Source organism: Dipodomys ordii, unplaced genomic scaffold (genome assembly GCF_000151885.1).
Source record: "Dipodomys ordii isolate 6190 unplaced genomic scaffold, Dord_2.0 Scaffold209, whole genome shotgun sequence".
NCBI lineage: Eukaryota > Metazoa > Chordata > Mammalia > Rodentia > Heteromyidae > Dipodomys > Dipodomys ordii.
The window spans coordinates 1,142,937-1,168,212 of NW_012267425.1; the positions used below are offsets into that span (position 1 = coordinate 1,142,937).

The window sequence follows — 25,276 nt, forward strand, 5'->3', positions numbered from 1 at the left end:
TTCCAGTTTTCTGGTGGTTCATTGGAGATAAGAGTCTCACAGACTTTCCTGCCTGGGCTGGCTTTGAACCTCAATGCTCAGATCTCAGCCTCCTAAGTAGCTAGGATTGTCAGCGTGAGCCACCAGCACCTGGTGGTTAATGATTTTCTTGAACATAAAGGTGAGCGTGGCTCCCCTTGACCCTCCCTGTGCAGGGTGGCTCCCACATGTGGAGGCACTCAATAACTGATGAGTGAGGAAAGAATGGTCATGGAGCTGCCCTCCCCCATAGCAGAGGGAATGGGAAGAAGGGTTTTTGGCTCATTGCACATGGAATCTGGCCCTATCTTCTGAGTATGCCTGTCACCTGTGCCTAGCGTCTGGATTCCCTCAGTAGGTTTCAGCTGCTTTTTTTTGTTATTATTATTGTGAAAATACCATACAGAGGAGTTTCAATTACATGGGCAAGAATCAGCTGCCTTTTTAATAAACATTTTTATTATTACTATAAAGGTGATGTGCAGAGGAGTTACTGTTTCACAAGTCAGATAATGAGTACATTTCTTTTTTTGTATATATGTTTTATTGTAAAAATACTGTGCTCAGGGGGTTACAGTTACATGATTAAGGTGATTAGTACATTTCCTATCGAAAGCATTGTTACCTCCTTTGTTTTTCCCTTACCATCCCTTCCCTCCCCACCTTCCCAGCTCCTCTCTACCCTCCACCCTGAAGTTGTAAAGGTCGTTTTCAACATAGTGTCTTGTACATCTCATTGTTACAATGGGTCAACCTGTATCCTTGTTTCAGCATTTTGATATTTCCTTTACATTTCTTTTTTGGACAGTGTCATCCTTTACTCTCAGCTGCTTTTTTCACTGCTGGTTGCTGGTAATTTAGAAGAGCATTTGCTGTGCTGTAGCTAATTGAACTTTCTGAGTCTCTGCAATTCAAGCAATGTTTTGCTTTTGTTCTTGTAAAGGTTGGAAAGTAAAGGAATCTAGTGATATAGGAGGTGGCATGTTTTGTAATGACTGATTTTATTTTTGCAGTGAGTTAAGGTTTTTTTGTTTGGTTGTGAGTAACCCATACATAGGTATGTGTGCTGTACTAATTTCATTCTGAATTATTTTGGTTTATTTCTGTTCTTGATTTCACTTATAAATAATTCACACTGTATTTTAACTTAAAAAATAGGAAAAAGGAGCCTTGATGTGTTTTGTCATTTGCTCAGTGCTTTGAGTTCTAATGATTATGATATATTGGTGAAAAAGCAGTATCGTGAGCAAGCCTCATAATATTAGTTTAGCATGCACATACTTGTTTTATTTTTGTTCTGGCCATCCCAATACCTTTATTTGTGTTCAAAGAATTCTTCATTGTGTGTATTTTGGGAGGTGATAGGTGGACCCTAGTTTCTACTTATCCTGAAGATGAGATTAGGAGCTCGTGTTTTGCTTTTCTCTCATGTGTGGAGTATTAGAGGTAGGTTGTCGGGTTGCCCATGGCCACTGTGGTGTCTCAGGAAGTACTTATGACCCAGGATCCCACAGTGAGGGAATTCTGTCCTCAAGGCTGGCCTCATGGTTGTAAGATTGGCAGTTGCAGCTCTGGCCATTGTACCAACCTTTCTGAGTAAGAAAAAGGGCAGAAAGGACGGGCAGCAATGCACATGATGGCTCAACCTCCAGGCTCACACAGTAATTTCCATTTCCATCTTCACAACCATCATCTTCTGCTAGGAAACAGCCCCAGCAGTTTAGTGACTACAATAGCAATCTTTTTTCCCTCACTCAACAGGCCTGGGTCAGCTGCAAGATGTAGTTCAAATGTGATTGTAAGCCTGTCATTTCAGGACCCAAGAGATTGAAGCAGCTGTTGGACATTCTCTTTGTAGCCACAGACCAGGAGCTCAAGAGCATTGAGCAGAGACACAGAGCTTTTTAAAGCCTCTTCCTATCAGTGGAAGGCAGATACATGAGCAATTCCAGAGCCTGTAAGTGAGAGAGGTGTGCTGTGCCCATAGCCAATAGGACAAAAGCAGGCAGGAAGAACAACGAGCAGGCTGGGGGATATCTTTTCTGTTAGTAAAGCAGACAGAGAACATATGGGAGAGGTACTGGCAGAGGGTGTATCCCAGGAGAACAGACATATGTACTCCCTTATTCCTTGGAAGCTAGGGGATGGTAATGAAGCCTAAACTTACCCAAATCCAATTTGCCCTTATTGACTTTGACTCTTGAGGGTGAGTGAAGGGTCAGTCATAGTATCAGCACCTGATTCAGAAAACCAGAAATAGTGGCTGATGTCTAATGATGACACAGTAGTAACACCCAATGTGAGTTTCCCAACCAGATAACACTTTAATATAACCTTGGCAGTGTTTTGGGCTGTTCAGTGTCTCCATTCTTACCACTTTTCTACGCCTGGTTTACCAGTCTTCTCTTGGTTTCCAGATCTGCTTTCTCCATCTCCATTCCTAAGATCTCCTTTGTCATTGAAGTTAGCCAGAGTTGATTCTGTTGCTTACAACCTAGGACTATAGTACAGTATGTGCAATGTCTGGGCAAGGTACAAATCACACTCTCAAATTTGTTGCCTTGAGAATAGTTTTAAAAAGAAGAAGAAGAAGTGAGGCTTTTTAGCCACCTCACCTTGCAATTAAACCTCACCTCTGTCATCTAATTGTGACTTCAGCAATGAAGTCACATGCCGTACTTGAACATGAGTGCTGCCTTTAGTTAAAATACTGCTTTGTGTGTTGTAGTGCTTCAGTGACATTGGATGTGAAGTGAGGATCATGAAACTATTGGAAAATAGGGGGAGGCATGGTGGTTTACATCTATAACCCTACCATTCTGGAGGTAGAGGCAGAGGCAGGAGAATCACAAGTTCCAGGCTAGCCTGGGCTATATAGCAAGACTCTGTCTCACAAAACTGAAGGAAGCCAGACTCTGGTGGCTCAGGCCTGTAATCAGGAGGATGACTTCTGAAGATCATGGTTTGAAGCCTGCCTAGGCAGGAAAGTCCATGAAACTTATCTCCAGTTAGCCACCAGAAAACCAGAAGTAGAGCTGTGGCTCAAAGTGGTAGGGCACTAGCCTTGAGAAAAAGAGCTCAGGGACAGTGCCCTAGCCCTGAGTTCAAGCCCTACCACCAGGGGGGGGAAAAACCTGAAGGAAGGGAAGAGTTTTGGTTAGTTCTACATCATTTAGCTATTGGAATAGTAGATTGTGGATACTGATAGCAACTCAAGGGACCCTTCTGGAAAGAAGTTGAGGAAAGGCAGGGACCAGTAAGAAATGTTTGCATTGTTAAGAACAGTTTGGCTGCATGTGGCTTTCTGTGAGTTATCTGACTAGGCAGTGGTCACCATTGTATTTGGCTATTGAGTAGTCATTGTGAGAACATGTGGGCAGATTTTTAAATTTTCTCATCAGTCTAGACTTGTGTGGGGCACTTCTTACTACTAACTTATCACCATTACTGAATAAGGAATATAGATAGGAAATTTCATTAAAAAAAAAAAAAGAGATAAAGATGACCAATGAAGACACAAAGGTTCTGCCTCAGTGGCAAAAACATGCCAATGAAAACAAAAGGATGTAGTTTTTGTTTACCAAATTTGTAAAAATTAATAAGAAAAAAACAGGCTGGGAATGTGGCTTAATGGTAGAATGCTTGCCTAGCAGGCATGAAGCCCTGGGTTTGATTCCTCAGTACCATATACACAGAAAAAGCCAGAAGTGGTGTTGTGGCTCAAGTGGTAGAGTGCTGCTAGCCTTGAGCAAAAAGAATGTCAGAGACAGTGCCCAGGCCCTAACTTCAAGCTCCAGGACTGGCAAAAAATATGTGAGCCAATGGTCAGGTCCATTCCTATTCCATGGCTCATTGGCATTCTGTCTACCCATGCTGTGCCAAACTCATTCCTGAACACAGCCAAGTGGAATCTTTCCCCTAGATTCTATCACGTTTGGGTTCCACTGTTGAATGGGTGACACCTATGTGTGGTTCACAGTTCAGGAAGTGCAAACTCAAGCATCATGCTGCATGTGATGTCCCTGCTACCCTAATCTTGTAGCCATCCAGGGCACTCTGCAGGGAACAGCTGCTCCCAGAGTGTCTAATATATTCTTTGTGCCCAGAAAGACACATCTAACCCTATTTCTAATTTCCCTGCACTTGCTTGGGTCAGTGTGAGCAAAGTTATATTTTTCCAGAAATTTGCCCATTTTTCTGAGTAACTAAATTGACTAGCACAAAATTATGCACATCATCTTTTTCCAGACTGTGGAACATCTGTGTGTTCGCTCGCTCTCTGTCTCTCTCTCTGTCTCTGTCTCTGTTTCTCTCTCTCTCTCTTTCTCCCTGTCTCTCTCTCTCCCAACCCCCCTTTCCCTCACCTTTCCGCTTAAACTCAGAACCTCATGCTCTTGCTTGGCTTTTGTGCTCTAGGCTTGAATTCTACTAGAGCTTCACTTCCAGCTTTTGAGTGGTTAATTGGAGATAAGAGACTCGGGGATTTTCCTGCCCAGGCTGGATTCCAAATGTCAAACTCAGATCTCTGCCTCCTGACCATTATCCTCTCTTATCCTCCCCCCACCCTCTCAGTACTTTTTAAGTTTTTTTTTTCTGGGTTGCATGTATGAGAGAAAACATGTGATGTTTGCTTTTCTAGATCTAGGTTATTTCACTTGACTTGACAGTTCCATTCATTTTCCTGAAACTGATAGTTTCATTCTTTATGGCTAAGTAATATACCAGAGAGAGAGAGAGAGAGAGAGAGAGAGAGAGAGAGAGAGTGTGTGTACACACACATACATGCTATATTTTCTTTCTTTTTTTGGGGGGGGGCCCTCATGGGGCCTGAACTCTGGGCCTGGGCACTGTCCCTCAGCTCTTCAGCTCAAGGCTAGCGCTCTACCACTTGAGCCGCAGCGCCACTTCTGGCTTTTTTCTTTTTGCTTATGTGGTGCTGAGGAATCGAACCCAGGGCCTCATGCATGCAAGGCAAGCTCTCTACTACTGAGCCACCTTCCCAGCCCTACATGCTATATTTTCTTTACCCATTCATTGGTTAATGGGTACCTGGGCTGATTCTGTGCCACTATAAACATGGGAGTGCCAATATCTATTTCGTATTGACTTACATGCCTTCAGATATATGCCAGTGGTATTGCAGAATCATATGGTAATTATGTTTATTTTTTTTGAGGAACCTTCAACTGCTTCCCATAGTGACTATTCTAATTTACATTCCTACCAATGGTATATGTAGGTTCCTTTCTCCTCACACTCTCAACCAGCATTTCATGGCTAATAAACAACACTCTGGTCAGAGACCTGGATGTGTGTGACATCAATATCCTGTCATTTTGCCTGGTTATGGGCTGCTAGGGAATGTGTGAAAATCCCCCACTATGGCAGAGGGCGTAGCAGTTTCTCCACAGAGCTTTACCTAGTAGTAAATTATTCCCAATGTGAATGATTCTTACTTTTGGATTAAATTTATAAACAGTAATACAATATCTTAATACAATATTTTCTTAAATGCAGCAGTGGTGCTCATGGTATGTTGAAAATGATCTGTACAACTTGTAGGTGGGAACAGGAGGAGAAAACCAGGAGACTGTGAGGGAAAGGGTGACATCATCCCAAAAGAAATGTACTCATTACCTGACTTAATGTAATGGTAACCCCTCTGTACATCACCTTTATGATAACAATAAATTTTTTTTCCTGATTTCTTAGATGTCTCCTTACATTGAAGCAAATTTTCTTTTAAGTGTACTTTCCTACCTGGCTGGCTTCAAACTGGTATCCTCAGATCTCAGCCTCCTGAGTAGCTAAGATTACAAGCATGAGCCACTTGCACTTGCCCTTCTTACAGCTCTTCAGTGACAAAAACTTGTCACTGGGTGTTTCAGTCAAGTTGTGCTCTTTGTCCTTGTCCCTTCACCTAGGGCCTGGGCTTTGTTTCTTTCCAAGCAGTCCCTAGTAACAGTTCCTCTCCGCTTGTCACCTCTGATATAGCACCTGCTATATATTGTTGGGAGTATCTGAGATTTGTGGGTCTATTAAAGCTGGGATTGTTGGCAAGATTTTACTAGGATTTTTTAATTTTATTGTTATTATTAAGTAACTGTATAAAGGGGTTACAATTTCATAAGTCAGGCTTATAAGTACCATGCTTCTTTAATTTTTTTAAATTTTTTATTGTTCTTATAAAGGTGATGTACAGAGGGGGTACAGTTACATAAATCAGGTAAAGAGTACATTTCTTAGCTGGGTACCAGTCTCTCACACCTGTTATCCTAGCTACTCCGGAGGCTGAGATCTGAGGATTATCATTCAAAGTCAGCCCGGGCAAGAAAGTCCATGAGACTTACCTCCAATCAACTACTCAGAAAAAAGCCAGAAGTGGTGCTGTGGCTCAAGTAGTAGAGCACTAACCTTGAGCACAAAGAGTCCAGGGCATGAGTTCAACCCCAAAACCGGGAGAATGAAAGGAGTCATTTCTTTTTGGACAATAGTCACTCCTTCCCTCACTAGTACAGTGCTTCCTGACAGTGTCACTGGAGGTACTAGAGTTTGAACTCAAGGCTTGCTAGTCAGGCACTCACCACTTGATCTGTGTCCCCAGACTTTTTTTTCCCTTTGGTTATTTTATCACTTAGTTTTTAGAAAATGGCCTGGTATTTTCACCTGTGCCAGCATCTGACTGAAGTCCTATATCCCCCACATAGCAAGGACTGTAAGCCTGTACCACAACATCCACCTTATTAGTTGAAATGGGATCTTGATAACTTTTTTCCTGCCTAGCCTTGAACCTGATCCTTCTGATCTCCACCTCATTAGTAGGTAGAATTACAGGTGTGAGGCACCTCTCTGAGCTACTTGGACTTTTCTTGCCAGTACTGGATTTTGAACTTAAATCCTTGTGCTTGCTAGGCAGGCACTCTACCTTGCTCCCAGCCCTGCTAGGGCTTCTGTTTTTGTTTTTGCTTTCCAAATACTAAAAAGTACATCCAAACTTAGAGGTGTAGGATCTAAAACTAAGTTCATCTGGGTTTGGTGTCCACAGAATTTTTTTATGCCTGTCCTGGGGCTTCAACTCAAGACCAGGGCACTATCTCAGATTTTTTGCTCAAGGCTAGTTCTCTACCACTTGAGCCACAGCTTCACTTCTGGCGTTTTCTGTGATTAGTTGGAGATGAGAGTTTCATGGAAGTCTGAGCTGGCTTCAACCCTCTATCCTCAGCTCTCAGCCTCCTGAGCAGCTTATAGGCATGAACCACCAGGCACCTGCTCCCCCCAGAATTTTCATTTTAGCCAAACAGTGGTTTCATGAATGTCTACAGATTGGTTCTCTCAATGCGCCTCAATTTTATATGATGCTGGGGGAGCAGAGAAATCACAGTCATACGAACCTGGTAAAAATCTTAAATTGAAGTAGGTAATGGTTTGGGGGGCAGGGGTTGTTTTGATTTTCAGTGGTGCTAGGGAGGGAACCCAAGGCCTTGGGCATACCAAGCAAGCACTCTGCCACTGAGCTATATCCTCAGCCCTGAAGTAGGTATTACTAAGATTAAGGAGTATGTCAGGCGCCAGTGGCTCACACCTGTAATCCCACCTACTCAGGAGGCTGAGATCTGAGGGTTGCAGTTCAAAGCCAGCCCAGGCAGGAAAGTCCATGAGACTCTTATCTCCAATTAACCACCAGAAAACTGGAAGTGGCACTGTGGTTCAAGTGGTAGCGTGTTCACCTCAAGCTGAATAGCTCAGGGACAGCAACCAGGCCCAGAGTTCAAGCCCCATGACCTACCAAAAAAAAAGATTAAGGGGTGTTTACCTTTTAGTTCTAGGAACCTCTGGTTCTTGGTCTTGATGATCTTTCAAATGCAGCCTGACTGTACTCCTCCTCCATCTAGGGGCATAACTGCAACTTTGGTTCCTCCCTGTGTGTAGGTGGAGGAGGCTTTAGCCTTCAGCTGACGTCCCATTAGGTGGCGATAGAGAGCACGAAAAAGAATGGCAAAGGAAATAACTTATTTTGCTTTATGATAGAAAAAGGCTTACATAGAGAATATGTGCATTTCCATCAGATTTTACTGTGCAAGACATTCGAAAGGGTTTTCATGCTCAGATTTTTATTCGCATCTATTGCACAAGAGAATGGGATTTTAATTGTTATATTTTCATATGTACATGCATTGTAGTTGGATCATATTCACACACACACACACACATACACACACACACACACACACACACACACACACACACACACACACACCCATTACCCTCTCTTGTACCCTGTCTCCCTCCCCTGATCCCCTTCCTCTTCCCAGATAGTCCCTGGAGGTTTTTTGCTTGTCTTTTTTTCCCTCTTATTCTCAGCTCGCTGTCTGCTGAACCTCCTGCATGCGGTCTCCAAAATAAGCTTGATAGATCCAAAGACACATACTGTGTGCCCTGCTCTTTATCATAGTCTCCCAAGCTGGAGACGCAGGGATCCTCTGTCTGTCTCTGCACTGCTCGCATCTATGGAGCCCACTGTCCTTTTTTTCTTCCACCTTTTCCTTCTTTACCCTCTTTATCACTATTGTGGATCAAGCCATCTCTCTTTGTCTCTGGCTCTTGCATTCTCTCACAAGCTTCCCTACCTATTTCTGTCTTTTACAGGATACCTAGAGTCAAACCTCACTCTCTGCTTTTAAAAGGAGCCCTGCCTTTGAACAACATCAAGGCCCCTAATGTAGCCCCTGCCTCTCTTTCCAGCTTCTACTCCCTATCTAAGCTAGGTCCCCACCTCTTTGTACCCGTATCTCATACCAAATCTTCTACAGCATTTTGGAGAGCATCTCATTGATGTTCTTGTCCCATGTACTCAGGGACAGGAGGAGGAGCTATAACCCTCAGCTGTCCAAGCTCATAGACTCCCTGTTATGGTCTTGCTCGTTACCCCAGGTAGATGGCTTTTGTTGTGGATTTGGTGCTAGGTCCACAGTCTCTAGCTCTGGGTCTCATCCTCTTTTACTCCATAGATTACTTTAATGTGACATCATATCTCCTTGACCACTTCCATCCCAGTGACTTCATCTGCCTACTGCCTTTGTCAACACTGGAAACTGCTCCACCCACGGAGCCTAGCTCAGATGGCTTGGTGACAAGGACTTCCTCTTCTTCCATTTTGTGGTGTCAACCACTATTCCATGCGCCCTAGGATTCCATCAGTGTCACAAGTCATGCCCATCACTATAGAATATGTTTAAAATTTTTCCATCTGAATTAACCCTGCCCTTCACTTCCAACCTTCTTCAGCTTCTACCCAATCTCTGTTTCCCCCTAGCAATCTCTACCAGAGTTCTTTATGCTTCCTCACTTCCTGTAGGCCAATTCTACAAAGCCTTTCTATCCATGAAGCACTCTTTATCAGTCCCCAGTGGACCTCCATGTTGCTGTGTGACAAGTCCTTATCTTTCCTGACATGATTTCACCCTTCAAACTCTTCCATTATACCTCTTCTGGGGCCCTACACTTTGCAGGTGTCATGTGCAGTGGACACCCCACTTGAGTCCTTTTGTGCACTTTGGGAAATTCTTACCCCATCTTATGAGTTTGGTGGAATGCCATCAAAGACTAAAATTGCTACAACGGCAGGCTGCTTATTTGCATGGCTTCCCTTTTAGTTAGGACAGCAGCTGCTGAACTCCATACCAAGGGCCAACTCAGGCCCATTGCTGGGCCTATTTACTTATGACTGGCAGCATCACACTGTGTAGCCTAGGTTGGCCCAGGCTGACCTCAAACTCTCAATCCTCCATCTAATTTTCTTGTCTCAGCTTCCCATGTGCTGGGATTATATGAATATTGTCTCCATGTATGACCCCCTAGTGATTTTTTTTTTTTTTTGCAAATATGGTTTGATTGGAGCCTACTCCCACCAGTTCCTTCATGTATGGCTGTTTCCTGCTACAATTCCAGGTTGTGTGGTTGTGACAAGACTCTGGCCATCAAAGCAGAAAGTAAGTGTGTGTGTGTGTGTGTGTGCACGTGCGTGCGTGCGTACGTACGTACGTGTGTGTGTGTGTGTGTGTGTGTTCGCCCATACATTGGGACTTGAACTTGGAGCCTCTCATTCTCTCACTTGGCCTTTTTCTCCCAGTCCCACTTGGTACTGTACTTGGCTTTTTTTGCTAGTTAATGGGAGATTAGAATCTCTCGGATTTGTCTGCTCAGGTTGGCTGAATCTAAGTCTTCAGACCTCAGACTCCTGAGTAGATAGGATTATACGCATGAGCACTGATGCCTGGCTCAAAAAGTAGTTAATAAAAATATTTACTATCGCCCTTCTTCTTGGTTGGTTGTAGAGCTTGAACTCTGGGCCTAGGTGCTGACCCCGAGCTCTTCAGCTCAAGGCAAGCACACTGCCACTTGAGCAGCAGCACCATTTCCAGTTTTGTGAGTGGTGCATTGGAGAAAAGAGTCTCATGGACTTTCCTACCTGGGCTGGCTTTGAACCAAGATCCTCAGATCTCTGCCCCCTGAGTAGCTGGGATTACAGGCATGAGCCACGATCACCCACCTAGCCCTATGGCCCTTAAGAGAGAAAAAAGACCTGAGCCCTGCACAATGTATGTGTCCTAGCTTCTGCCAATCAGCCTCACCTGCTGCCAGGGCAGGCAGGTAAGAGGAGCCCTCTCAGCTTTGGTAGGGGCTCTGGGGCTACTGCTGGTGCCTACTGCTTCTCTCATGCATGATGGCAGAACAGTGCTGGCTGCCCTGAGCTAGCTGGACTCACATGTTCTTCCAGCCCTCTAGGAATTCTCTCACAACTCAGTAGCCTTCTGGAACTCTATATTTGCTTATTTGATTTTTTGTTTTGTTTGGTTTGGGTTTTTTTGCTGGTCCTGGGGCTTGAACTCAGGGCCTGGGCTCTATCCCTGAGCCTATCTGTGCTCAAGGCTAGTGCTCTACCACTTGAGCCATAGTACCACTTCTGGCTTTTTCTTTGTGTGTGGTACTGAGGAATCAGCATGCTAGGCAAGCACTCTACCCCTGAGCCACATTCCCAGCTCGCTTATTTGGGTTTTGTTGTTGTTGAGACAGTCTTACTCTGCAATCTAGGCTAGCTTGGAACTTGTGGCCTGCCTTAACCTCCCAAGTGCTGGGATTACAGATATCATCTCATCTAATTCTTAATTTGTTATTGTGGAAAGAAAACACCTAAGAACAAATTTATTATCTTAACCATTTTAAGTATGTTGTTCCATGGTATGAAGTACATTTGCATTGTTGTACAATTACCACATTCATCTTCAGTAGCTTTTAGTAAGTCCTTGTCTGTGTAAATCACCTGAGTTTGGGTCTGTTGCTTGCCACCAATACCCTTAACATATACATCTGATTTTATTTTTATTTTCTTTTTTGGTTGTTTGTGGGGCTTGAACTCTGGACCTGGCCCCTGGCCCTGAGCTATTCAGCTCAAGGCTGGCTTTGAATCGTGATCCACAGATCTCAGCCTCCTGAGTAGGATTATAAACGTAAGCCACCAGCGCCTGGCAACATCTGATCGCCTTTCTAACAATGAATCCTATCTTCTTTGCTGATCTTTCTTCTTATTACAACTCCAAATAATGATAGGAACGTTATCCACACTCATACAGCATACCTTTATCCACACTCACACAGCATAAAAAAAACCTTTATCCACACTCACACAGCATACCTTTGTTCACTCAGCCTGGCTCTTCAGCCCTCTTCCCCAAACACTAAGGCCCATTTATCCTGCTTCTCTCTCCACCTCTAGAACACTCAATATTAAAAACACAAACAATATGTATTTATTCTGTAAACATGATAAGGCGTTTGGATTTTGTATTATCTGTATATTTCATAATGGATTATGCATAATGTCTCAAGAGAATAAATTGAGGATTCATAAGTACATTCATTTTTCAACACAGAGCAGTAAGGTTGGAAAACATGGATGGCATATCAGTTCAGATAATGGAATACTCTCATTTATTCTATGACATTCTGCCTTCTTCTTGCTACTCAGAACTTAGTGAAAACTGGAAATAGATTGGGGTGGGGGGCGGGTAATAGTAGCCACTTCTTTTCTCTGGAAAGTGGTGGCAGAAGTTGGTGATATGGAGTTTTTTTTCCTTATACAACAAATAACACAAAAAGCAGAGGTAAGAATTGCCAGAAGTGGGCTGGGAATGTGGAGAGTGCTTGCCTAACATGCATGAAGCCCTGCATTCAATTACTCAGTACCATATACACAGAAAAAACCAGAAGTGGCATTGTGGCTCAAATGGTAGAGTGCTAGCCTTGAGCAAAAGAAGCTCAGGGACAGTGCCCAGGCCCTGAGTTCAAGCCCCAGGACTGGAAAAAAAAAGAATTTCCAGTTGTGTTTATATGCTTGGAGAATCAGTGGAGACACCATAAATGAGTGTGCTTTTGTGATTATTGCTGTTATTGCTTAATTTATAAATAGTTCTAGTGCATCTCTTAATGTAAGTATCTATTTGACTTCAGAATTCTGCATTCTCCCCTGAGAAAATTCACAATAAATCCCAGAGACCATTGCTTGGAAGCAGGGCTGACACTATAGGCATATGTAGTTGCTCAGAGTCCCCACTGTCACCATTTCAAAAGTCTCAAACAAAAAGCTCTGCATTTTCATTTTGCACCCTTCCCCCCATCCTCCTCTTCCCCCCTCCTCCCCCCCCCGCCCATATGTGGGTGTGCCTGCCTCACCCTCAGTGGCAACCTGCCCTCAACCTGCATCCGAGCTCCAGCTTACTGCTTTTGCTGCTCACTTAGGCCCTTCTTTACATGACCTGCTTCCTTAGCCATCACTTCCTTCCAGCCTGCAGTTAGATTTTATCTTCTCAGAGGTGCAGGCTCCAGCCCCTGCTCCTCTCTAACCTTACCTCTGACCTCTCTGTCCCCCACCACCCTTTCACTGAGCTTCCTCAGAACTTTGTGGACCTTGAGCCTGGCCTTCTGATGCTTCCCTCTTGAAATTCCTACTCTCCTTCACTTTATTCTCATTTTCCTAGAGATTGGGAGGCTGATTATGAGCAACTTTGAATTTTACTCTAATTCATGTGGGATCCCGTCTGTTGTATACACATGATATGTAGGAAAGGCTCCATACAGCTGTGATCACCAGAAGCAAGTCATGGCCTGCCTGTCCTTCCCCACTGAGTCAACCTGTCAACTGCCCTTTCCACTCAGGGCACTGACAGGCTACCAGGACGTTTCATTTCCCACCAGAAAACTACGTTACAACCAGCCTGATCGCAATCTGACATAGAAGACTTTTCTCAGACTCTGTTGGGAAACCCTAGCCACATCCATCCCAACAGGTCCCTGCTTTGCTTGTGTGTTTCATGTGGTATGGTAGAATTGAGTGAGCACTACTCTCATATTGATCTCCCGCTTCACCACATCCTGTAACAATTTCTCAAAGGTTTGTAGTCCTGATTGGCTCCTTCCTGTTTGTCAGTACTGATAGGTAATTTTGTCTCTTTCCTTCACTGTTTCAGTAGGATCAAGCTGCAGTAAACATAGGGGCTCACATGTCTTCTTCAGCAGACAGATGCATACCAGGCATGCTAGATATAGAGTAACCTACCCTAATGAGAACCAAGATAAGGAAAATAAGGGCATACTCGCCAAGGTAGTTACAGAGTGTAGACCAAGTTGAGCTGGCCTTAAGGGAATTTTATCTTTTTTTTTTTTTTTTTTTTGCCTGTTCTGGGGCTTGAACTCTGAACCTGGGTGCTGTCTCTGAGCTTCTTCTGCTCAAGGCAAGTGCTCTACGATTGGAGTCACAGTGCTACTTCTGGGTTTTTGAGTTAGTTTATTGGTGATGAGAGTCTCACGGAGTTTCCTGCCCAGGCTGGCTTCAAACTACAATCCTCAGATCTCAGCCTCCTGAGTAGCTAGGATTATAGGCATAAGCCACTGGTGCCTGGCTGGGAATTTTCTCTTTTAGGTATAAGTTTTTTTTTTAAGTTTTACTTTGAGTTGACATGTAATAATTATGTATTTGTGAGGTAAGGTATGATATATGCAATGTAGTGTTCCAATACATGTACACTCTGGTCTTTGTTCCCAAAAATATGTTGCCTCCTTGATGAAAATTTATTTTGGCATAGTCTGTTTTTCACTAGAAGCAATGGACATTATAAAAAAAAAACTTTTTAAGTAATTAAAAATTATTTACAAGCCAAGCGCTGGTGGCTCAGCTTCAGGAGGCTGAGATCTGAGGAGAGCGGTTTGAAGCCAGTTGGAGCCAAAAAATCTCTGTGAGATTCTTATCTCCAATTAACCATTCAAAACCCAGAAGTGACGCTGTGGCTCAAGTGATAGATCCTGAGTTCAAGTCCTACAACTGACCAAGAAAAGTACACAAAGGTACCAAAAAACAACAGGAAACTGAGAAAGAAAATAGCATCTCTGGTGCTGTTTTGCTGGGGATGAAAATCATGCAGGATGTCAACATCTAGGAGAACAAAAGCAACTATGGGAACCTTGAAGACTAGGTGTTTGGCCCTAGCCAATGTCTGAGCACTTGTGTGGAAAGTCAGAGTGACACTCCTACTAGAATAGAATGGAGAGACTGAAGCCCATGGGGACGTGAAGGAGAAGTTGCTGGAGAATGAAGTGCTAGTCTTAAAGTTACAGACTTTCTGGAAGAAGAACCGGGACAACAAAAATATCTGTATTAAGCAGGGGATCTAGCTTTTCCTCCCTTCTTACCTTATTTGGTCACTTCCCTCTATGGTCATCTCCCTAGGTTCTAGTTGTGACCGCATGACTTTACCAACTTTTCAACCTTGGCCTGTTCCTTTTCCTACTGTCAGTGGGTCACAGCATAGACATTACTTCCTTGTGTTCCACAGAGCTTCCCTGGCTCCTTGATGGAGCTCTGATGATTGCTCTGGCCATCTCTCCTTTTGGAACACTGTCCACAGTAGGAAGAAGAGAGGAAACATTTTATAGGTAGAGAGTGTTCTTGCTGTCCTGTCTCTGGCCCAAGTATGACATAGGCAACAATATAAAAGGTGCTGGAGGAATATTGACTAATGCATGACTAAGTAAAATGAAACAGCCCTGCGCTGGTCCTCACATTCTTGTAGTGATATAGGGTTTTGTTTGTTTGTAGATTGGTTTATTTTTTGTTTTATTTTCTTGAGTACTGGGTATTGAACACAGGGCCTCAGGTGCTCTATTCTTTGAGCCATGGTCCTAGCTCTTAGGGATTTATTTTATTTTGTTTTTGAGACAGAGTGTTTTAACTTCACCTAGGCTAGTGTAGAACTACAATCCTCCCTTCCTCAATCTCCCAAGTGCTGAGATTATAAGCATGCATCACCACACCTGGCTTTTGTGATGACTTTGTTTAAATCCTGCCACTAGCTGCTAACTTTACAGAATGGAAGCACTTTCTTCCTTCTCACTTTTCTCTAGGCCAGAACATTTTCATCACCTTCAAAGAAAACATCTGACAGCTCCTCAAAAGGTTAAACATGAAGTTACCATATGAGCTAGTAATTCTACTCCTAGGTTTACAGACGCAAGATAATTAAAAACATATGTTCACATAAAAACTTGTACACAAATGTTTATAGCAGTACTATTCATAATAACCAAAGGGTAGAAAGAACCCATATGTCCATCAATAGATGAATAGATAAACACTGTGTGATATTTCTGCAAGACAATATTATTGAGCCATAAAATAGAATGAAGTTCTGATTCATGCTACCTTGAAAACATGCTAAATGAAAGAAGCCAGCCACAAAAGGCACAAAGTTTATGATATGAATTATCAACTGTAGCACAGTCACAGAGACAGAAGCAGATTAATGGTTGCGGGGATCTGAGAAGAGTGGGAATGGTAGCAACTATTTAATGGGAACATGATGTCCGTTAGGAATTAAGCAAACATCCTGGGCCAGGCACCAGTGGCTCATGCCTGTAATCCTAGCTACTCAGGAAGCTAAGATTTGAGGATGCACTTCAAAGCCAGCCTGGGCAAGAAAGTCTGTGAGACTCTTATCTCCAATTGATCACCAAAAAACTGGAAGTGGTGCTGTGGCTCAAGTGGTTGAATATTAGCCTCGAGCACAAAAACTCAGGGACAATGCCCAGGCCCAGAGTTCAAGCCCACAATGGACAAAAAAAAATTCCCCTCTGTACATCACCTTGACAATAAAATTATTTTTTTTTAAGTTCCAGCTGCATGCTGGTGGCTCATGCCTGTATTCCTAGCTACTCAGGAGGCTGAGATCTAAGGATTGGGGTTCAAAGCCAACCCAAGCAGAAAAGTCTGTGAGACTCTTGCCTCCACTAAACTACCCCCCAAAAAACCTGGAAGTGGAGCTGTGGCTCAAGTGATAGAGCACTAGCCTTAAGCAAAAGAAGCTCAGGAACAGCACCCAGGCACTGAGTTCAAACCCCAGAACTGGCACCAGAAAAAAAAAAGTTCCTTTCTGATTGTTATGGTTACCATATCCTGGGCTCCAGAGTTTGGCTTGGTCCAGTCTAGGATGTATCACTCTAGACTATTTCTCACATGGATGACAGAGCTCTACTGGGGTTCTGGACCACAGGTAGGTGACTTAGAAACAACTGTGTGCTGTGCCTGACCATCACTAAATCTGCCTTTATGATCCAGGAGTAATTGATGAATTGATGAAGTCAGCTGCAGTTTTGTGTGTGTGTGTGTCTGTGTGTGTGTGTGTGTGTGTGTGTGTGTCTGTGTGTGTGTATAATTAAGGATACAATTTACATACTATGAAATTTATTCATTTGAAGCATACCATTTGTTGGCATTTAGTACATTCACAGTATTGTGCTTCTATGTAATTCCAAAACATTTTCTTCACTACCATTCCCCAGAGAAAATCTAGACCCATTATTAATCCCCCATAGCATCCACAGCTCGTGCAATTGCTAGTCTTTCTGTCTCTATGAATTTGCTTATCTGGACATTTCCTATGAATAGAATTACTGTGTGGCCTTTTGTGTCTGGCTTCTGTCACAGGAACATGATGTTCTCAAGGCTTATCTATTTTGTAGCATATGGCACAATTCCCTTCCTTTTTAAGGTTGAATAATATTCCATTGTTTGCTAGAATATGCTTTGTTTATCCACTCATCCATCAATGGACAGTTGGATTGTTTCCATCATTCGGCTGTTAGGAATCTCAGGGCACATAGTAGAGATGCAGAGGTCTACCTGTTTTCGATGCCTCTTGGTGTATACCTTAGAGTAGAATTGCTGGGTCATATGGGAGAACTCCATGTTTAACCTTTTAACCTTTACCATTCAGACTGCTTTTCACAGGAGTGAGTTCCATAGACGTGTCTAGGTTTTCCTTTTATACACCTGTAAGATGGTGAGGTTTATTGCGACACTGCTTGCCTATGTTTCGGGAGAGACCTACTTTTGTTTAGTAAGAATTGTGTTTTAATTAATTACCTTTTCAAAACATAGATTGTTTCCTGCTGTTCTCAAGGGGAGGAATTAAATATGTACTGTGAAGCTGGGCATTGGTTGCTCATACCTGTAATCTCCAGTTAACCATGAAAAAGAGCAAGGCAATGGACCCTCAAATGTTACAATTATACTCTTTGGGCTGAACCCCTTCCCTTTCATTCCTGCTCCCCAGAAACCACAACACATTTTCCATGACAGTTTGTTTTCACAGTTTTTTAAATTAGCTTAAATTAGTTATACAGAGGGAAACTTGTTACATTTCTACACTTTCACACTATATTCCAGTCAGTCTCACCCCCTCTGTTATTCTCCCTTCCCCCTTTCCTCCTTCCCAGAACCATTTCAGCAGGGCTTCATTGTTCTATTTTCATAGCTGCAAACAATTTATTTTGATTTATTCATCTTCTTTTGAAATATATTTCAAAATTATCAACTGTGTGTCTGTGTGTGCGTGCGCGCGCATGCACACATGTGCATGCGCACCAGTACTGGGACTTGAATTCAGGGAATGGGCATTGTCCTTTAGTTTTTCCACTCCAACCTGGTTCTCTACAACTTGAGCCACAAGCCTCCACTTCTGGTTTTTTGGTGGTCAATTGGAGATAGTTGGTTAAACCACAATCCTCAGGTCTCATCCTCCTGAGTAACTGAGATTCTAGGTGTGAGCCATGGGCACCTGGCTTCCCCATCCCTTTTATCAAGACACTATCTCTGCTATGTAGCCCAGGTTAGCATTGAATTGGATCCTCTTACCTCTGTTTCTCAACCTTCTCAACGTTTTTGGGTGGTGCTGTGAAGGGAACCCTTCCAGAGTCACATACGTGGTAGCAGGTGTTGAACCACTGAACTATGTTTCTGAAACAAGGTCTCTATTTAACCCCAGGTGTCCTTGAACTCACTGTCCTCTTGCCTCAGCTTCCCAAGTGCTGGGATTTCAAAGCATGTGCCACCATGCCCAGACTAAACACTCCTCCCTTTATAAATGTGAAATCATAGGAATTGTATAATCATTCCTCAGTTGCAGTTATCTGGGTGACTGACCCACCCCTTTCCCTTGTTATGGGTCAGATGATTGCCACACACACACACACAAAAGTATTCTCAGGGTCTCTGAAATTACCTAGAGGTAATTTTCATTATTTCCTTTGCTACATCAAATGAAACATTTGATCTAATGTTTACATTCTAGCTGTGGAATTACTGTATAGTGTTTTGTTACACAAGAGAGCTAATCTTGTACTTTGTAGATATTTAAGATTTACAAATACAGCCAGGCACCAGTGACTCAAGCCTGTAATTCTACCTACTCAGGAGGCTGAGTTCTGAGGATTCCAGTTCAAAGCCTGCCTATGAAGGAATGTTCATGAGGCTCTTACCTCCAGTTAACCACTCAAAAAAGCCAGAAGTGGAGATGTGGCTCAAGTGGTAGAGTGCTAGGTTTGAGCAGAAACAAAAGCTCAAGGACAGCATCCAGGCCCTGAGTTCAAGCCCTAGGACACACACACACACACACACGCACGCACTCACGCACAAATACTGTCAACCAATTCTAATTATATTTATGTCACTTCCCCCTTTTTAAACATGTTGACACTATATATTCTTTCCACACACAATTCATTTACCCTTTGAGAGTTTTAGTCATCTTGATGTTTTACTCCTAAATACTTAAGCCTGGCTTTTCTAAGAACAGTGAATTACAACACTCCAAAAGTTTAGCAATAAGCTAACGTAGAGCCTTAGTCACATTTCCCCAGATGTGCCTGCCATTAATGGCTTTTTTCAGTTCCTGTGAACCCAGAATCATATTGGATTCAGCTATGCTGTCTCCTCAGTCTCTTGGCTCTTTAGCCTGTGTATTCCTTCCTTTCTTGCCAGCTTACAGTGTGTTAAGATGTCTCTCTATTGTCTTCTCTAAGGAATTTTTTTTTGTTCCAGTCTTGGGGCCTGAACTCTGGGCCTGGGCTCTGTCCCTCAGCTCTTCAGCTCAAGGCTAGCACTCTACCACTTGAGCCACAAGGCCACTTGGGCTTTTTTTTCTGCTTATGTGGAGCTGAGGAATCGAACCCAGGGCCTCATGCATGCAAGGCAAGTGCTCTACCACTGAGCCAACTTCCCAGCCCTTCTCTAAAGAATTTGATCCAGCATTTTTAGTTTGCACAGGAAAGCTTTGGGCTATATTGCTAGCAGCTGATGGCTAGTGTAGCCATCCTCCATGGCCAACATACCACATTGGTAGTTCCTGACTTGGCATTCATTTATTGTGTTACTCAGAGTCTGTCTGCTTGCACTATTAATATACGCTATGCATACTAGAAGCTTCTGATCATACCAATGCAACCATCAAAAGAAGCAGAAGCAGATGTATCACATTACCTGGGTCATTATTATTCATGTGCCACGTATTTGTTAGGTGTACCTGGCACTATGACTGAGCAAGAAGATGGAGGTTGACATACTCAGTGGAGTATTTTAAGGTATACTGGGAGAGGGGGCATGCATTGTTCCGACTCACAGAACAGAGGAGAGAAGAGAGCAGAATAGGAGCAAGAGAGGCCTTTCAGAAGCTCCATCTTAAGATGATATGTAGGTGACTGAAACTAGATCCCTATCACCCACATACAAAAATCAATTCAAAATGGTGAGACCTGAAGCTTTGAAAGTACTACTGGAAAATCTAGGGACAAAGCTTGAAGATACAGCCTCCTGAGCAGCTAGAATTATAGGTGTGAGCCATCAGTTCCCAGCCAAATAAAACTTTTGTTTAAAAAAAAAAGTGCCATTTTAACTGAACTTGGAAGATGAGATATCTCCAGATGAGGACCTGAGAAAGAGAAGACCATCCCTGGTCAGTGACACAGGAGGGTATCATTGATCATTTTCCCTCTTGGGAGGAATTAACATCACAGTGGTAACAAAGGCGGTTGGTGGGCACACTCCCATGTATGTGTAATGACAGTAAAGCCATGCATTGTCACCACAGTGACTTCTGACAAGTTCCATTATGTAATTGAGCTTCCTTTTTTAAAAAAAAATTTGTAACACCAAAAGTGGAACAGGTGGTTTTTCTGTGTATACTTCCAGTTTTGTGTGAATATGTGAACAAAGTGCTACAGCCTCCTCATAATTATGTCATGAGAGAGAGAAAGAGAGTTTGTGTGTGTGTATGAGAGAGAGGGTTTGGTCTCTTTGAAAAATATGTTTCAGTATGCCTGGGGAGACAGCCTTGGAGAGTCCTCTTGGCAACCCAGCCCACCCTTCATCCTTTAGGACCTGCAGGGAAGGCCAGTGAGGGTCTACAAGTACAAACCCACTCTAGGTCTGAGCAGACCCTGGGGCCAAGGTAAACTCATTCTTTTGTGTGTGTTTTGGTTGGTTAGGGGGTTTGAACTCAGGACCTGGGCGCTGTCCCTGAACTCTTTTGCTCAAGTCTAGTGCTCTATCACTTTGTGCCACAGCTCTACTTCAGGTTTTCTGGTGGTTAATTGGAGATAAGAGTCTCACAGACTTTTCCTGCCCGGGCTGGCTTTGAACGGAGATCCTCAGATCTCAGCCTCCTGAGTAGCTGGGATTACAGGCGTGAGCCACTGGCGCCCGGCTTGTTTAGTTTTAAATGTAGAATAAGCAATGAGAAAATATAGTCAAGCACCTGTGTACTTTTCTATGCACAGAATTAAAACACCAGATGGTTAATATTCGCTTCATATAATTTCAGTTCCCTTATTTTACAATTACTTAAAGACAATAAAAAATTTTTAAAAATAATAAGAAAAATAAAAATGTGTCAAACAATGGAAAAATAATTTCAGTAGAAAGAACTGGATTATTATAGATAAAGACCATTTTCCATCTTCAGTGGTATTACAAGTTCATTTATTGTGACTTTAGAAAGTGTCAAAAAAAAGGTTCATGTTAAGTATTTTTACCATAAAAATGTTTTTGCTGTTATTTTGGAGATGAATTCTGGATTTCTCTGCCCAGACTGCCTTTGAAGCATGATCCTCCTGATCTCAGGTTCTTGACTAACTAGAATTATAGACATGAGTCACTGACACCTGGCTTTTTTATATTGGTATAAGTTGTTTTTCTATAGCAAACTTATTATGAATGAATACAGAATATAATAGAGGGTACATTTCTAAAGCGTGTTCTTGACAATAGCAATGAACACGGTACTTATTGTATCCTGACATGATTCCCTTGGTTCCTCTGTAATTCTGCCCCCCCTTCCTCCTTGCCCTGTCTCCAGACAGTTCATGACTTCATTTAAGGTATATTAAATTAATTGTAATTTTAAGAGAGAAAAGTAAACCGAACACCACCACAGTCCTCCCAGAGTTTTAATATGTTTCTTAACTCACCCCTGCCTCCCACTAGTCTACCAGCAAGCTCTGTTGATCTATCCTGGGCCCTCCTAGCCTCTGCTGAAGATTTATTCTCAGGTTCCTCCCTGCTCTTCTGTGTGTGTGTGTGTGTGTCATGGGTCTTGAACTCTGGGCCTGGGCACTGTCCCTCAGCTCATCAGCTCAAGGCAAGCATTCTACCACTTGAGCCACAGCGCCACTTCTGGTTTTCTGGTAGTTTATTGGAGATTAGCGTTTCACAGACTTTCTAGCCCAGGCTGGCTTTGAACTGTGATCCTCAGATCTCAGCCTCCTGAATAGCTAGGATAACAGGCGTGAGCCACTGGCCCACCGGCGCCTGGCTCCTGTTCCTCTCTTGAAATTCTTCCTTCCCCAGTTTTCTATACCACAACATACTCCAGAACCAAAATCACTCATTTCTCCTAGAAGCCAGTCTGGTGTGTGTACTATTACTTAGGTGCCACTGTTGATTTTGGAATATTTCCTGTTACAGGTATCTAGAGCACAATGGTGAGAAATAAGTTAGTCCTTTCTCTGTGGTATGTTCTTAATTTGATATGGTTAAGCCCATTTGTTCTTGTTTGCATTCCACCTGATATAATGGAGTGTTGGTACTTTTTGTTTTGTTTCTGGTTATAAAATCATTCGTGTGGGGCTGGGAAGGTGGCTCCGTGGTAGAGCGCTTGCCTTGCATGCCTGAGGCCCTGGGTTCGATTCCTCAGCACCACATAAGCAAAAAGAAAAAAGCCGGAAGTGGCGCTGTGGCTCAAGTGGTAGAGCGCTAGCCTTGAGCTGAAGAGCTGAGGGACAGCGCCCAGGCCCAGAGTTCAGGCCCCACAACTGGACCCAAAAAAAAAAAAAACCATTCATGTGATTCAGAAATCAAAATTGGACTCCAGGAAGAATTCATCAAGGTCTCCTACCTGCCCTTGGCCAATTAATAGCTTCATTCGTTTCTGGTCTGTCCTTCCTTAATTTTCCTTCTTCGTTCCTACACAACAGGTATCATATAATAAAATATTTCTGCACTTTGCTTTTTCTCATCAAAATACATCCTGGAAATCTGTAGCAGGTATAGCAGGTCATCTTTAGTTGTACAGTCCTCCAGCATGTAGGTCTGACATAGTTTACCAAGTCCTTTGGTGACAGAACCTGAGGAGTCTAAAGTCTTTTGCATATGTTGTTTTGGCATTTCCGGGGTTGTCTCCACAGAGTAGGTTTCTAGAAGGCATTCCTTTGGTCATGTGGCTTGTACTTGGCATCATAATGGTTTTGATATTTGAGAATACAGACCAGAGTTCCAAAGAAGCTGACCTTTCACACTAATCTCATGTTTTTCTCAGACTCCAAGAGTCCCCAGCTTCCAAGGAACATCCCTAGCATTGGGCAGGGGTCAGGGGGTTCCATTGAAGACAGAGTCCTGTTTGCCTTGTACTCTAGCCTTTCTTTTGTCCCCTCTGGCAGTAAGCATGCCTTCTTTTCTCCTCCACCAAGAGCTGCCTAGTGGATCAGTCATGAAGGCAGAACAAACAGACCGTAGGCCACTGTTAGTTTCCAGGGCTCATTATTTTCTATTAAGAACCCTAAGAGTCAGAGAATGGAAAAGTTAGCCCCTGTGCTGGAACAGGTTAGGGATAGCTACTTTACAGAAAGGATAGATACCCATCCTATCCTGCGAGATGCACCTGCATGTGGAATGGCTCTCAATGTCCCCTGAAGCCCCACTCAGCCCTAAATTGCTAGAGGAAGAGAAGAAAAGCAGGAACTCGGGCCAAGTCACTGCCACCATGATTCTCGGAGTAAGAATGCCTCTGGGGTAGCCGTTGTTGAGATGAAGCAACTGAGGCTGTCACCTGTTGGGTCCATGGTTGGAAAGTGGCAAGGTCAGGACTTGAGCTGTGGGTTGGCTGGCTCTCGCCCTGTGTGTTCTTTTCACGATGCTGTGCGGTGTGCATCTCGCCGAAGTGGTTGTACTGTTCCATGTTCTGATCAGCCAGTTGTGTTGTGCCCCACTGGTTGGGTTTTTTTCTTTTAGCCAGTCAAATTTAGCAGTGGGGGATTGGTTGGGTTTTATTGAGCACAAATATGCGTCTCAACAAACAGACATGAGAAAACCAAATATCCACATAAACCTAGCCCCTCCTGAAGGGCATCCTGGGTGGGTGGCTCCTTCTCAGCAATGGCGGTCCTGTGGTGATGTGGCCCAGGGGCCTTGAAGTGTGACTCAAAATGGTCTTTGCCAAAGTGATGTACTGAGAAGCCCACGCTGCTTGTACTAAGAAAGACACTCGCGCAGGTTACTTACTCTTGGGATACCGGGACTAAGAAGTCTCTGAGTGGTGTGGTACAGGTCAAGTGCCTTTGACCACCACCACCAATATCTGAAAGCTGGCAAAGAAACCTCTGGGTCCCAGCCTGGCCCCTAGAATGCATTGCCCTGGGAAAGTTACCAAGATTTGTGTCTGCAGCAGCCTGTGCCCTCGCCTGTGGTACTGTGCCCAAATCTGCCCTTGCGCTCTTTTCTTCAGATTGGTATGTTCTCTGTGATGCTTACATGCTTGTTTAACACTTCAGGGAAGAAAAGTCGGAAGACCAGGACCTCCAGGGCCTCAAGGACAGACCCCTGAAGTTCAAAAAGGTGAAGAAAGATAAGAAAGAAGACAAAGAGGGCAACAAGCATGAGCCTCTGCAGCCGTCAGCCCACCACTCTGCCGAGCCAGCGGAGGCAGGCAAAGCGGAGACATCGGAAGAGTCGGGCTCTGCCCCGGCTGTGCCAGAAGCTTCGGCTTCCCCCAAACAGCGGCGTTCCATCATTCGTGACCGGGGACCCATGTACGACGACCCCACCCTGCCTGAAGGCTGGACAAGAAAGCTTAAGCAAAGGAAGTCTGGCCGCTCTGCTGGGAAGTATGATGTGTACTTGATCAAGTAAGTAAGGCCAAGTCCTGTGTGTGTAAGGTGGGAAGGGCCAGGTGGGTGGGGAACCAAGGACATCCACAGGAATGGCAGCTCTTAGCTGCTCATTGATCCGAAAAGTATGTGGACCACCCTACCTGGAGCTACTTAGAGTGAATACTGAGACCAGATGTGCTTAGGGTGCCTGTGTCCAGGGTCTGGTGCTGCAGCCCTGCCTGGGGGTAGCAGGCCCTTTACCTTCACCACACCTCGAGGCCTTGTTTGGAGATGGAATGGCACTAGGACCTACTCTGATGTTTTTTTCCTCTGCACATCAGTGGTGGGCCGAGTGTGCTGACAGGACCTCTGGGAAGAGAGACAGACAGGCTTCATGTGCCTTTGCCCCTGTCCCTTCTGCGTTTGTCTAGCTTTGGACTGACAGCTGCATGTTTTCCGTTGAAGCAGATTAGAGGAACAGTAAAACTGAACATCTGTGATCCCAGAAAGGCTA

General features: G+C 43.7%; 1 protein-coding gene across 3 annotated transcripts in view; it reads left to right on the plus strand.

Moving 5' to 3' along the window:
- Window positions 1-25,276, plus strand: part of Mecp2 (methyl CpG binding protein 2) — a 62,486-nt gene that overhangs the window by 35,434 nt on the left and 1,776 nt on the right. For all 3 annotated transcript variants that reach the window (XM_013035406.1, XM_013035407.1, XM_013035408.1), the window contains one exon: window positions 24,445-24,798. In XM_013035406.1, the coding sequence (XP_012890860.1) occupies window positions 24,445-24,798 (354 nt within the window). The remainder of the gene's footprint in view (window positions 1-24,444; window positions 24,799-25,276) is intronic.